The 14250-nt window shown below is 44.5% G+C and overlaps 1 protein-coding gene across 2 annotated transcripts; it reads right to left on the bottom strand.

The window, feature by feature from the left end:
- Positions 1-1038: 1038 nt before the first annotated feature.
- Positions 1039-9886, bottom strand: PDZK1 (PDZ domain containing 1). 2 transcript variants are annotated; one of them, XM_056328021.1, is made up of 8 exons: positions 7444-9886; positions 6889-7141; positions 5751-5887; positions 4337-4532; positions 3891-4087; positions 3197-3391; positions 2107-2394; positions 1039-1116 (listed from the first exon to the last, which is right to left on the bottom strand). In XM_056328021.1, the coding sequence occupies exons 1-8, from the start codon at positions 7651-7653 to the stop codon at positions 1039-1041; spliced, it is 1554 nt and encodes a 517-aa protein (XP_056183996.1). In that variant the 5' UTR covers positions 7654-9886. The 2 variants fall into 2 exon arrangements, with proteins under 2 accessions (XP_056183996.1, XP_056183995.1); XM_056328020.1 differs by lacking the exon at positions 1039-1116 and having other exon boundaries at positions 2040-2394.
- Positions 9887-14250: the final 4364 nt, after the last annotated feature.

Below are 14250 nucleotides of genomic sequence, written 5' to 3'. Positions count from 1 at the left end.
TGCCTTGTTTACGTTATATGTTATAAATTTGTTTACCTTATATGCTGTAAATTTGGTGTTCCCTACACCATGTGTATTCTTCTACAGTAGCCCATTTCCCCTTCTTGATGTCATTCAAGGCATAAAAGTAAATTTTATTCATATGACTTAAACTTGTAGCTTTCCATAGCCACTCTTCTAGGCTTTGTTTTCAAAATTGTTCTGGAACATAAATCATAGGTGGTAAGAGTAAGACCTGGGCAGGGGCAAAGTAGCCACTCTAAACAATTTATTTCTGCGTTGTCTTCAGTGTACAGCAAGGAGGCAAAGTATACAGCAGCAGTATTACAAGAGCCATTTATGTTGCATTCAAGACGATGTGGTGTTAACTTGCATTTAGACAAACCTGCATGACTGAATTATGTGTGCTATTCTAGCTACCATCATCCTCAACTGTATGAAGAGAAGAGAGAACAGTGCTTAAATGTCTTGAGTTATGAATTATGAAGTTAACTTAATGTTTGAAAGAAATTTCTGCAGTGTTAGCAGGAGAAAGGAGCGTAATGCGGAATACATTGGCTTGTGCCGTTTCACAGCGGTTGTACTGCTGTGTGTGTAGCATGGAAGAGTCGCCGCAGAGATTGATGGACCTGGATTAGGGGGAGAACTGACTTCTGGGGGATGGGAGAAATCAGTTGCTCTTCATTAAGAGTTTATCCTTAAAAGTCTTAAGATGCTTACAAATCTATAAAGTGTTTCCACCTTCTGCTGCACTATACTGAGTTATATACTTCTAGTTATTTAAGCCTTCAGAGAAGTGACTAACTACCCACTTTACGAGGCAGAAAGCCAGTGAAGTACAATTGCAGTGTATTAAATGGATGCAAGTTACACTGCGGTGTTATTTCATGCAGCTGCATTTCAGCAAGAGATTGCAGTCCTTTTACAGGTATGGCACTCCTAGGAATAGTCACGTTCTGGGAGGCGTAGTAGCAAAGAATGATTGAAGAAAGAGGATTTGGAAGGTTTCTTTTTCTTTTCTTGGCGCAGTTTGTCTCCTCACAACTTTGTGTCATCGTTGTTGTCACTGTCTGCCTTTGTAGAGGCAGCTGATTGTGAAGAGGAGGATGAGCTTGCCTGCAGAAGAGTAGCAAATACATCCTGGTTATTTTCAGTTCGTAAACATGCTTGGTAGTCTGCAGTGTTATGAAGGACTCCTGTTTTCATCTGCACTAATGTACTTGTTTGGATGGCAGAATGAGCCAACCAATGTGATTTTTGTTGTTGAAGCGCTTTTTGGTTAAATACATTTAGAGAGAAATTTGTTCAATAGATGTTTCCTGTTGTTTAATTCCCATACCAGCTGAATTTGCACACAAAAGTGGTGCTAACTTCAGATCTGCAAAATGCAGCTTGGTGACTAAGAAACTTTTGAAAAAACTTGCAGCAGCACATTTGCAGACAAGGCTAGTGACGAATAGGAGACAGGATTGGTCTTATTCTTCCTTGTCTGTCTCTTGCATGATCAGAACAGAAACATTTAAATATTTTAAGGCTGACTACACAGAGGATTCAAAATGACTACTGTTTCAAGAAGAAACACCTTCCCGCTTTTCTGACTTCTGTCACGCTTCGGGTTCTTTCTGGTGGCATGAAGTAAAATAATTTCAAGTCTGCACATTTCCTAGAAAATGTCATCATAACCTGTCAGTTGTTCATTGTTCTACAAAACGATCTGTTTTGAAATATTTCACCCGATTTCCCCAAAGTGGTTTACGCTTTTCGGTGTATTTAAGCACTTTGCCCTGTACTTTCAGGATTGTATTGCCTGTTTCCCGTCTGCATTAAGGATTACCATATTTGGATTCTCTTGTTCCGTAAAATCTCTTGTATGTGCATCCTTTCTGTGATTTAATCTCGCATTAAAGATACCTGTATTACATGTGGGGAAAGGAAGAGTTGTTTATGATAATCAGACTGCAACTTCCCTTTTAATAACATAGACTGACTTGTAAAAACCGGGCTCAAGTTAAAAATCCTAGCTCAGGAATATGTACTAGCTGCAAAAAGTTACGTGCCTATCGCCTAGGTGATCCCTCAACGCCTATTTAATGCAGTATTACTCACCCTTTCCCTCTGTTCAGGTGAGTTTGCCTCTGGCTCTGACAGACGGTTTTCTGTATAAGCAGTGTCGTGGATGGGATCCGCCATGGAGGCTGTGATGGGAATGTTCTGGCCCTGGAAGTAATTGTAAGCGTCTTTGCTGCACACCAGTAGTGTTAGTCTGTCACCGCTGTCTTGGATTCTTGCCACCACTTTGTCGTAGGATTCACTGATCACATTCACCCCGTTCACTTCCACCAGAAAGTCACTATTTTCTACACCTGCTGTGTCAGCTGGCCCGCGGTTCTGTACCTGCAAAGGGAAGTTTGAACTGGGATATTAGCATAAAACTTGGAAAGATGCGTTAGCAGCTGATGGTTAGCCAGACTAGTGTGGGACTGCTTTCCTTACAAGGCAGCCAGATAAGCATGGGGAGGGGGAGATTTCTGGGACAGAAATGAATTGGGAGAGGCAATAGGCCTAGACGTAATAAACATGGAACCCATCAGTTTGAGATCTAAAATGCGTCTTGGCTTTGGTAGGCTTTCACTGTAGAAATGTGGCACGGCAGAATCGTGAAGACGGGTAGAAAACAGATTTCCTTATTATTTGCAGGTCCCTGCCCATAAAGTTAACTACTACATTTCCTGGATTTCTTAGTAATGAGTGGAACCCCTCCGCTTGAGAAAGCTGAAGATACAGACAGAATTTGAGACAGTCAAGGTTTGACTTCTGCCAGCTGTAGAATTCGGAGGAGGTGGGTAGAGGGGGGTGAAGGTGTCTCTTAGATTTAGGATGTTCTGCAGTAAATGGGGGGGAAAAAGAAAATTACAAATGTTAGCATGCCAGCCTTACGAATAAAATAATGATGCAAAAGCTGGATTCCCCTTCCCTCTAGGTATCTTAACAGAATAAGGAATGTTTTCTGGTGCTTATTTTTTATCTTGGTCCTACAACGTCAGTCTGACTTTATCAAGCACAGGTCTTATCTGAGAGCACTGGAGAGGAAACTTGGCTTTTGTGGCTTTTCTGGAATGTATTCGCAGGGCAGAAGGGAGGAAACTGGCCAACAGACTGCTTGAGCTTTTCCTTGTGCCTCATTCTACGTTAGTACCTCACTGATGAACAGTCCAGGTTTGTTCTTGATCATGTTTAAACTGAAGCCAAACCCACAAGGCCCTTTCACCATCTTGCAGATCCTTGGCTTGTGGTTCACACTCTGCTCTGTGCGCAGCTCCGCTCTGTCCTCCGTTTTAGCTGGCGTTGGATCTTGTACTTTGTAGTAGTATGAGAAGGGGGAAATTTGAGCCTGAAAAGAGTGACAAATAGAACTTTAACAGAAACGCTTCGGTTGTGAAATCTGTATTAGGCTTTCATGCTCAGCATAGTCTGAAATCTTTTTAATGGCTCAGACTTGAGCTGCAGTGAACAACTATTTGCTATTAATTTCTGGCCGAGTAGAAAAGCGCAGCGTTGATCTATGTGAGAAGGGAACTTTGAAATGTTCATAAATGGTTACACAGCTGTGTAGCTCTGAATTTGCTGTCTTAAACTTAGAACATTTGTTGTGGCATGTTTAAATTTAGAATTGTTCCACTAGTGCCTATAAAAATCTGGAAAAGGCCAAAAATTTGGGTGTTCAGTGACTTGTTGTACAAGTGCAAGGAGAGCTGCTGAAATGTGGCTGTATCTTGGACATTTCCTGCAAGTTGAAGCAGTGTCCATCAGAGCAGACTGGCTGTTCCATTGCTGCGTATGTCTCTTCGTAATGACAAATTACCAATTAGCAGTAGTTTGCATTTTCTTACCAGTTTATACATGGCATCAGTCTCCTTATCCACTACCAACAGTGTGGTGATTGCCTCAGGCTGCTTAATTTTTCTCACCACGCTTTCATGGTCCACACCATCCACTTGCTCGCCATTGACAGCTATCAAGATATCATTGTCTTTGAGACCCGCCTTGGCTGCTGGGCTTCCAGAATCAACATCCTTGATGACATGATCTGAGATCAGAAGGGGAAAAAGACTGATGTGAAGGCATACGCTTGCTAGTTTAAAGACATTAGAATGCACGGGAAAGGCTAATTGTCAGAACTGCACTTCAGATTGAGACCATTTCCCTGTTTGCAACACGTCTATAGAGGACGTCTCCTAGATGACCAGTAAGAAGCCAAAGAGAATGAGGTCTGCAGACCTTATACAGGAAGAAACTATTGCAAATGTCATGGTCTGTGTGTGAACTTGGTTCTTACCACCAGTATTTTGTTCCATCCGTAGATAAAAGCCATAACCGTTTTTTCCTTTCTGGATCTCAATAAGTCGTGGTTTGAGGGGAAGCAATCGTAGGCTGGCACTCTCTTTGCTCAGTACCATCTTCTGGCTTGTGTAATAGTGGTCCGTTTCTTCATTTGAAAGTAGAAACATAACATGATTTTCAGACTTCCTCACCTGTGATAGTACATTAGTCTCAGATGTCACCCCTTCAACAACATGTGGGAATTGTAGATACTTTGATAGTGGTGTGTGGGTGCTGTTGAGGAATGAGTCATAAGGTGTAGGCCATGCTACTGTAAGTTGATTTTTTTTTTCTTTTTTTTTTCCCCCTCTCCTGTCAGAAATTTGGACCATGACAAGATCTCAGGCATGTAAGATGCAGCATACGTATGAGGAAGTTTTCTAGATTTCATTAGCTGTAGGGTGCCATGAGGGTGGCATAGAGTTCCAGTAGAATCCAGTGAGCCTCAGTAGATAGCGCTTGGCTTATCTGGATGTGAACCTCTACAGTATAGACATACCGTGCCATCAGTACCACTATTTTAGATTTCAGTGACAAGAGTCAAGTTTCTGTCTCCCTTGGTGCTCTTCCATCGCTATTGCTGATTCTGAGGGTTGGGGTTTGTTTTCCTGTTCAGCCTCTCTAAGTCCACCCTTCTCTTATTCATTTCTTGTCTAATGGATGCGCTTTTTTACTCATCTTAACCAGCATCACGCTGCTGCTGCTGTTCTAGTAGCTTAACAAAACACAGGTGTTGCGTGGCTCTGTAGTTAGTGTGCACTGAATTGTGATGCTGGACTGCAGAGCATGTAGTGCCTGTCTCTTGGCTCTCTAAAGTCTCTTCTGCTCCAGCTGCATTTTAGCAGTGCCAATAGTGGAAAGCTGGAAGCCTCATTAGCAACGTTCTTTGCAGCTGAGGCCAGGTAAATCACTTGCACAGCAATTTTCATTAGTTTTGGGCTTCTTAACGGGAGAAAGGAACTACTGTCTAAAATCATGATTTTTCCCCTCTTCTGTGCTGTGTCATCAGAGAGTTACCCCTCTTCCTACCCTGAAAACCACATTTGATCACTTGTCCTCTTACCATTAGGAGTATTTCCAGGTCTTCTAGGAACAGAGCATGATTTATTTAATAGGGTTCCTGGCAGCAGTATACTTCTGTTATTTAAAATTCTTTGGCCTGTCTTGATGGTAGTACTCATTCAGAGTCAGTTCAAGAGGCTGCTTGACAAAGCAGAGGGGTGCTCTGCCGTGGTGAGGATACACGGACAGTAGCTTCCAAGATTTACTGTGAAGCATTCAAATCAGCCAGACCTGCCTCCTCAGTAACCCTGGTGGGTTGCTGTGAAAGTGGGCCAGGACAGAAGATGAATCAGTATACAAACAAATACCTTTTCCACCGCTTCCTTATGGGTGTCATTTTCCACATTTTTTCCATTGATTTCAATCAGGCGATCGTTGTTTTGGACACCGGCCTTTGCGGCTGCTCCTTGTGGTGCAAGGTCTACTATGAACAACCCTTTCTGTCCTAAAATGAATGAAAACTTATTACACGGGGTAAGTCACTGAATTAGACCTGGATTTCATGGTTAAGGAAACTCAGCACTGACGTCCTTAAAGATTCTTGGACTCTGCTGATGTGATATTACAGTGGCATTACAAACCTTCCACACAGACACACCGCTCTCACTTAATTCTCTCCTGGAAGAATCACTTCTGTGGGGGTGGGAGGAATTTGTTCACCATGTGCAACTCAAGCAATCGTGTATTTCTTTACCAGGAGTGCCAAAGGGGCTGGTTAAGATGGCTGAAAGGGCTTTGGTTTCTGACACACGTGTACCCCCACCGCAGTTTGAAGTGAGGAGCCGCTTTTATTGTTTTATAAATTTCATAGTTTCCTGGTTTGGAAGGCTTCCATGTTTGGTCGTTCAATTATATTGCGTTCCAAAATACCCTCTTTAGAGGTGATGCTTTCCAGAAGACTTCCCTATTCTGTTGACTGGCCTTGGAAGACAGGCGTATGTGGAAAGAGGTTCAAAATCCCTTACTTTCTAAATAAAATAACTTACAAATCAGGGAAAGTGTTTATTACAGCTGTCTAGAACCTTGTGTGCTGATTCCTGAGGTGATTTGGAGGAATGGAACAGGACTTAATGTGGCATCGTGAGGGTGTATCTGGTATTTCAGCAGGGACTATGAATTTGGTTTTGGTAAGGAGGCTTAAATAACAAGCAGAAAATAGCTTATTCTTTTTAGATATTTTTTTCAGCTTTTCTCTACCCTATAGGAATTGTCCTCATAGGAATTGTCCTCAGAGAACCATGCACTGTGTACGCTGAACAGAAATGGACTAGAGATGCATCTGAATTCCTCTTTCTGCTTCTTGGTTTTCTTTCCATCAGTAAGAGCAGTTTGTGTGTCTCCACTGGCCCCCGTGTGTTAACCGTGGTTGCCTCTGTCCCTGCTGCCGTGTGTGTGTGTGCAGGCACGTGTGTGTCTACGCACCACGGCTCTTCCCCAGGCTCTCACCTCCTGTACTTTTCAGAGAGAAGCCGTAGCCTTTCTCCTCCTTCACGAGGTAGCAGAGCCGGGGCTGTGGAACTGCAGCGATTGCTCCGTTGGCCGTGGGCAGGGGGGACTGCTGCTCCTGCTGCTGTCCTGTTGACACCTTTTGACCCAGCTCTTCCAGGTTCACTCCCTCCTTTTCTGCCTTGTGATAGGATACATCATCCAGAACAAGCAGTACAACAGAATTCCCGCTATTTTTGACAATCTCCACCACCTGTAGTGGACAAAGGAAAATGGCAAGCAGAGGCTGGAGTGATTGAACTAAGAGCTCGCCCCAGCAAGGGTTGCACTGGCTGCTGTTTCTGTTGTCTCATCCCTCCACTTATGTATGTATTGTGGGTGGAGGCACCTCAAAGACATTTTGTGCCCATGGTGGGTAATGAATGATGCAGGGAGTTACTCAGAGCAGTTGACTCAGCTCTTGGATTTCCTAGCTGAAGATGCCATAAAAACTGGAAGAGAAAACTTCACATAGTGGTGAGGGAGTGGTGTGGGCCCCAGATTAGACAGACATACCTGTGCATGTTCCTCCTTGTCTACAAACACACCGTTAACCCTGAGGACTCTGTCTCCATCCTTCAAACCAGCCTTTTCAGCTGGACTGTTCTTCTCCACGTTCCGGATGAGATGCCCTGCTGTGTCTTTCTCAATGCGCAGGTAGAATCCGTAGGTCTTTTGGGGCTTTTTGGTCACTTTACATTCTCGGGGCTGGAGAATAGAAGTCATCTCTGCCAGACCGGATGGAAAGGCTGTGTGTGAATAAACCCAGTAAGCTTACCTAGATATATTCCCTCTAAATACATAGTGAGACAGTTTGCTTCAGGATTCTTGGGGGTCTTGATTCCCAGGAAATCCAGCTGTGTGAAGCTGAAGGTAGTTGTCAAGACTAGGGAGAAGGAACCAATCCCTTTTCTCTCTCCTTCCTTGCTTTTCTTGTCTCCCTATCTCAAATGAAGTTAAGCGAGACGCAGAACTGGAAGAAAGAAGTTGTCAGCCTGTGATAATATAGTGAAAATTGAGGTGAGGGTTTAAGACCAGAGTTAAGTCTTACAGAGGAAGAATAATGGCAGCACAAAAATACTGGAACACTGTAGGAAAGTTAAGTGACAAAATGGGATTTCGCAGAATTGCGGAATGGTCGAGGTTGGAAGGGGCCTATGGAGATCAAGTAGTCCAACATCCTAGCTCAAGCAGGGCCACCTAGAGCCAGTTCCCAGGACCAAGCCCAGACAGCTTTTGAGTATCTCCAAGGAGGGAGGCTCCCTTACCTCTGCGCAATGCTCAGTCACTGTCATAGCAAAAAAGTGTCCTTATGTTCAGATGGAGCCTCCTGTGTTTGTCCGTGCCCTGTCGCTGGGCACCGCTGAGAAGAGCCTGGCTCCTCCTTTGCACCCTCCCTTTAGATATTTTTATACACTTTTAAGTTCTCCCTGAGTTTCTGTTTCTCCAGGCTGAACAGTCCCAGCTCTCTCAGCCTTCTGAATACCTCCAAGGATGGAGACTAGAGCTTCTCTGGGCAGCCTGTGCAGATGGCTGAGCAGGTGGGATCAAGGAAGGACCTCATTGTCCTAACCAGGCTTTCCTGTTCTTGATTCCTTTAGCTAAACAAAAATAAGTTTTGGGGAAAGACATTGTACCTGGTGTGTCACTGTTAACGAGCGCAGGATTTGCACTGGAGGGTGGATAGCAAGGACTGTAAAGGAACTAGGAAGACCCTTCCTTGTCTGCACTTACAAACTTTTTTTTTTCCTCTTGCTGGGGTCAGTATCTCTGTGTCTCCATTTTCATACAAAACGGTGCACTTGCTTTATTTCTGTGTCCTTTCAAAGTTACCGGTGAAGTTCTTGGACCTCTCCGTGTTTGCCTCTGACTCCTAATTAAACACTCTGGTTCTGTTATGAAGGGGAGCTAACAGAGCTATTCCAGTTCGGTATATCGTTATATGTGGGACTTGGGTAAGAGACGCTTGCATGTTATGAGGTCTAACAAAAGCATGGAATATTCAGGCATACATCTGCTGACAATGCAAATGTGCCATCAGGTAATCGCTTGCAGGTGAGCTAATTTAATACCGCCTAGTCTGTGTGGAACAAAACAGAGGAGTGGAGACAGCATGCTTGTGATTCTTACAGGAATCCTGAAATGACCATAAAGCCTCAATTTGCTGCCTGACTAAAACTTTGTCTCCCACTCTGATGGCTTTAACAATGACATGAGATGTTATCAGTATAAAAATGTGGCATTGTGTGAGAAAGGAAATAAATTAAGTTTGGTGTAGAAATGACAGGCTGTGGAAGTAACTGCAGTAGTTTGATTCAAATGATTTCTCAATGAATTTGTGACAACTGGAGCAGAATTTCCCGTCCGTGTCTCCAGGGTGCTGTGTTACTTCCCCAGAGAATTTGAGGCCAGCTGCTTAAAGAGTGTACTTGATGCTGGGGACTGGTACCAGATTGCTGACCTTTGTCCTCTGGAGGTTTTGGAGCAGATCCTCCTAGAAGCTGTGTCAAGGTACATCTGCCAAGGACAGGAAAGTGTTTGGGGTCAGGCAGTATGGATTTACCGATTTTTATGATACCTGGTGAACCTGGTAACTTTACGCGGTGAGTGGACTGGCTCTCTGAAAAGCAGAGCAGTGGGTGCTGTTCACCTTAACTTTTGCGATGACTTTGTGCGCATAGTACGGTCAGTGTAGCCCATTTGGTGACATATATACTGGATAAGCAGACCGCTAGATGATGCAGAAAATTGGTTGATACTGTTTAATGTCTTTATGATACAGATGCTGTGACAGAGTACATCCTCAACAAGATGATACCAAATCAAGGGGGCACAGTCAACAGGCTAGTGGTTAGGGTTGCTAGTTAGAGGGACCTCAGCAGGCTGGAGAAATAGGCTGACAGGAACCTCATAAAGTTTGACAAAGAAAAGTTGGGGGAAAAAAAAAATAATATCTGTATCTAGACCATGCACAATGTATCTAGACATGTATCTAGACAGGCTGACGGGAGGGCAGTGTTACCAGACAGTGCTCAGTGCCCCAGTTGGACCCATCAGTGGTGTCCCTTTGCGGTGAAGAAGGTCAACAGGGTCAACTGAAAGTAGGTGATATCAGAGTGTTGCCTGCAGGTCAGTGGAAGGGATTGCTCCCCTCTCTTTGGAACTTGTGCGACCACATGTGCATACTGTCTCCAGTTTTGAGCTCCCCAAGTACTTGTCACGTTGGAGCTGTTCCACTGAGGTGGTTTAGGTTTTGCAGCACGTAACATTTGAGGAGGCTGAGAGAGCTGGGTTTGCTCAGTCTTGGGAAGAGAAAGTAGAGGGAAGATCATCTTGATGTCTTCAACTGCCTAACTGGATTGTGTGGAGAACAGAGAGCCAGACTCTTCTTGGAAGATAACAGTGATAGTTTGAGAGGCAACAGACGCAGGCTGCAGCAAGTGAAATTCCAATTAGACAGGAATAAGGACGGCTTTTCATCTTGGGGGCTGTCAGATACTAGAACAGGCGCCCAGAGAGGCTGTGCAATATCTGTCCCTGAAGTTACTTACCTGGATGGAGCCCTGAGCAACCTGATCTAAGTTGGGCTGGTTTTGTATGGGGCACTGGACCAGATGACCTCCAGAAGTCCCTTCCAACCTAAACTCTTCTGTGCTTTGATGATGTAATGAAACCGGTTTGGGTGATGCATACCATTAGCAGGAATGCTACATACTAGGAGTAAGCAATAGTTGTTACCAGGGAACAACTCCAAAGATGTCTTAGGAACTCGTGCCAGAGATCCATGGTGATAGAGGAACAAGACAAATGAAGACAACTTCCTCCAGTTGGAAAGTCCAGGTAATTAGCAAATCGATTTGTATTTTACTGGAAAGATTCTCTTTCTGCCCGTCTCTACTGACAGAAGCCTGTCAAAAGGCCAAAGTTGTGTTGCAGAAATTAGCCGCTACTCACAGCCTAATAAATACTAAGAAAATTCATCTGTTTGCACGTAGATGTCTCTGCAACTCTGTGTTTTTTCTGCTTTTTATACCACCTGTGTGACTCATATATGTGGGAACTGGCCTTTTTCTCTTTTCCTTTTTTTTTAGAAGTAGCTGGCAGTTAAATCCTTCCATGATAGCAACCTACAGCAGAGCAGAACCACCTCTGTGGCCATCCATGCTACAGGCTGTTTGCTATTGAAGCTGAAAGCACGCTGCTGAGGTTAGCTGGGCAGCGTGTAGAACAGCATGGTTGTGCGGTGGGGCTTTGGCACAGATGTCGCTGGAGCTGGCGAACATGGGGAATTTCCGCATACAGGGATGGGAAGCCTGCAGATCGTGGTTCACTTGTTCCCCTCCATCAGGTGCTTTGTGCTTTTTTGGGTGTCTAGTTGCACTGGGACTAAGTCCGTATAGGACTGGACCGCCCTATTCTTGACAAACACTGGGAATCTGCTAATTCCTGACATTAACCTGCAAAGCCGGTGGTATGCAAAGCTGAAGAAACTGTAGGCTTTTATGGGAAAGGTTATTTCTTCACATTTAGAAATGGAGGGAAGATTGCCGTGCACTGCATGCTACTCCTTTCAATGCATGAAAGCTTTACACGCAAAATTATTTGGGTTGTAAAGAGGAGTTTTCTAAGGGAAGAGGGATTAGCAAAAAAGGAATTTCTTACCTGTGTGTCTGTGTGGAGCAGCCTTTACAGGAATTCTATTTTTCTGTCTCTCTTGTGGCTGTACCTATAAGTAAGGCTGGACTTTGATTGGGCAAAGGTTGATTTAAAAGATGATTTATTTAACCAAGTTTCACTGAATGTGTTCAACACCTTGTTAGGCTGCCTTGTCCTTGCCTGCAGAAGTGCTAATCATATGCATTTCTCTGCAGCTTTGAATTTTGTTCTACTAATAATTATACTTGAAAAACCAGTCAAGGAGTTCATCCACGGCAAGCCTGATCTTTGCTCTGGTCAACAGCCTTCTCCAGCTGTAAGGAATGTCTTAAAGGGAGCAGGTTTGTGTTGTGAGTTGACCTGGGCCAGCAGCATTCGACTGCAGATCAAGAGGTTACTGGTTCAAATCTGCGTCCCCATGTTGGATGCCAAAAGAGGATTGTGATGGGTAACCTCAGACAGCAGTCAGGTGCCCATCGAGCCACTTTCATTCCCTTCCTCTAAAGGAAAGGGGAAGAAAATAGGATGAAAAAAAGGTAAGGATGGTAACTGGGATGGGCTTGTCACTGAGAGGTAGCCCTGACTGTTGAGGCCATCAAACACGTGAAACATGCAGTGCAGTGGGGTGACCCATGTGAGTAAAGCCTCCCTGGAACAGAGGGGGGAGGTAGCTGGGCTATCAATATGGTGAAGCCTGGCAGATTTGCTGTACTGGACCACTGTTCTGATTCTGCCAAGGTGAGGGCTATGTGTTCACTGTGGTGGAAGTGTCTACTGGGTGACTGGACACATACCCTGTAAACCATGCCATTGCTTGAAATGCCATCCTGAGCCTTGAAAGTCAAGTTCCGTGTCATGGTACCCCAGAAAGAATCAAGTCAGACAGTGCAACTTGTTTCTGAAATAACCTCATACACTCCTGGGGCCAAGAAACGCGGCACTGAGTTGGTGCATCATGTCCCCGTCACCTGCAGGCTCTGGAAAGACGGAGAGATACAACGGATTGTTAAAGACTGTGCTGAGAGCAGTGGGCACTGGGGAATGGAAGCAGTGGGAGCAGAAGCCACTTGGCTGGTTACCATCAGATGATCTACTAACTGGCCAAACAAAGCCCCTACGTACTGTGGGAGGAGATGAGGTCCCCACAGGACATGTAGGTAAGTGGCTGGGAAAGGCAGTGTTGGTTGCTCTCCCTTGGGGAAAGGAAAGCCCATCTGTGCGATTGTCTTTGCTCGAGGACCCAGATGCACTTGACGGGTGGTGCAGAAGGAAGTGGGAATCTGGTTGTGTATCTCGAAGAGATTTATCTCTAGGGGAAAATAATCTGTGATTTGACTTATGTGATATAGGAAGCAATACAGCAGGAATTGCCTGAACCGATGGAGAACGAGCCTCGTGAGGAGCCACGTGAGTGCAGCGCTGACCCAGCCCGAGCGGTCTTGGTGCTCAGCAATCCAACATGCTGCTTCTCCTGTCCTGAGTGATCTCCTTGGCAGATAGCACCGAAGTCACCGACTGTTCTTATGGACATTTGGGGGAGGGGGAGCATGGCATGGGAGGATAATATCTGTCAAGCGACAAGGTATAATGGTTAATGGGGATGTATAAACCTATTGGATGTAAAGTATGTAATGTAAGCTGTAAGTAAGGAGGAATTTCAGGATTGAGAAATAGAGTGGAAAAGTTTGAGTAGGATATCGAAATCAAGCAGTGTATGAATGGGACAGAGGACCCTTAGATACGTCGGATCATGTGTGACCTGAGCATGATGTGAATGGTACAGAATAAGGGGTTGAGATTGTACTGAGTCTGGCTGTGATGGAGTTAACTTTCTTCATGGCAGCCTGTGTGGTGTTGTGCTTTGCATTTGTAGCTAAGACAGTGTTGATAGCACATCACTTTTTTGGGTGGTGTTGAACAGCCTGTGCTTCCTCTCCCCTGTGCCCTCCCAAGTGAGAAGGCTGGGGATGAGCAAGAGGTTGGGAGGGGACAGCTGACCCGAACTGACCAAAGGGATATTCCGTACCATTTGATGTCATGCTCAGCATTAAAACTTGGTGAAAGGAGGAGGAAGGGCAGATGTTTGTTGTCATGGCAATCTTCCCAAGCAGCTGTTGTGCATGTTGAGTTGCTGCTTTCCATGAAGTAGCTAAAGATCTGCCTGCTGATGGGAAGGAGCAAATTAATTCCTGGTATTTTTTGGTTTTGCTTGCATGTGCAGTTTACTTTTCCTATCAAGTCAATCCACGAGTCTTCTTGCCTTCCTTTTATTTTTTCCCCATCCTGCAGGAGAGGAGTGAGAGGGAGTCGGGGTGGGTGTTTGGCTGTTGGTTGGGGTCAACCCACTGCAAGGGCAAATCTTATTCACTGGCCATAGGCATGTATAGGATATGTTTATAGACACGGACTGAACCGATGGTGTCTCTAATGCAGGGGGAAGCCTCCAAATTTGAGATCTTGGTATACCAAGATACTTAACGAATTGATCATGTGAAGTTCTTGTTAAAAAAATCTCATTCAATTTTAGAAAGCTTTAAAATTACATATTTCTCTCATTAACTTGCTGTGGAATTGGATTATTAGAAATAATACCTGTGCTTTCCTTGGCTGTCTGTTCCAACTGTTTAATTCAAAGGAGAGGTAATAGAAATAAGCATTACCTAAATG

This window comes from Falco biarmicus, chromosome 2, assembly GCF_023638135.1.
Source record: "Falco biarmicus isolate bFalBia1 chromosome 2, bFalBia1.pri, whole genome shotgun sequence".
Taxonomy (NCBI): domain Eukaryota; kingdom Metazoa; phylum Chordata; class Aves; order Falconiformes; family Falconidae; genus Falco; species Falco biarmicus.
The sequence above is the reverse complement of the archived record's forward strand: the minus strand, read 5'-3'. Positions and strand labels throughout refer to the sequence as shown.

Bases quoted from the DNA above. Each gene is read 5' to 3' on its own strand.
- PDZK1 (XM_056328021.1), bottom strand. From the start codon at position 7,653: ATGACTTCTATTCTCCAGCCCCGAGAATGTAAAGTGACCAAAAAGCCC. The intron at 5,888-6,888 runs GTGAGAGCCTGG...CATTCATTTTAG, and splicing joins CTCTCTGAAAAGTACAGGAG to GACAGAAAGGGTTGTTCATA. The intron at 1,117-2,106 runs GTGAGTAATACT...ACTCTTCTGCAG, and splicing joins CACCTGAACAGAGGGAAAGG to GCAAGCTCATCCTCCTCTTC.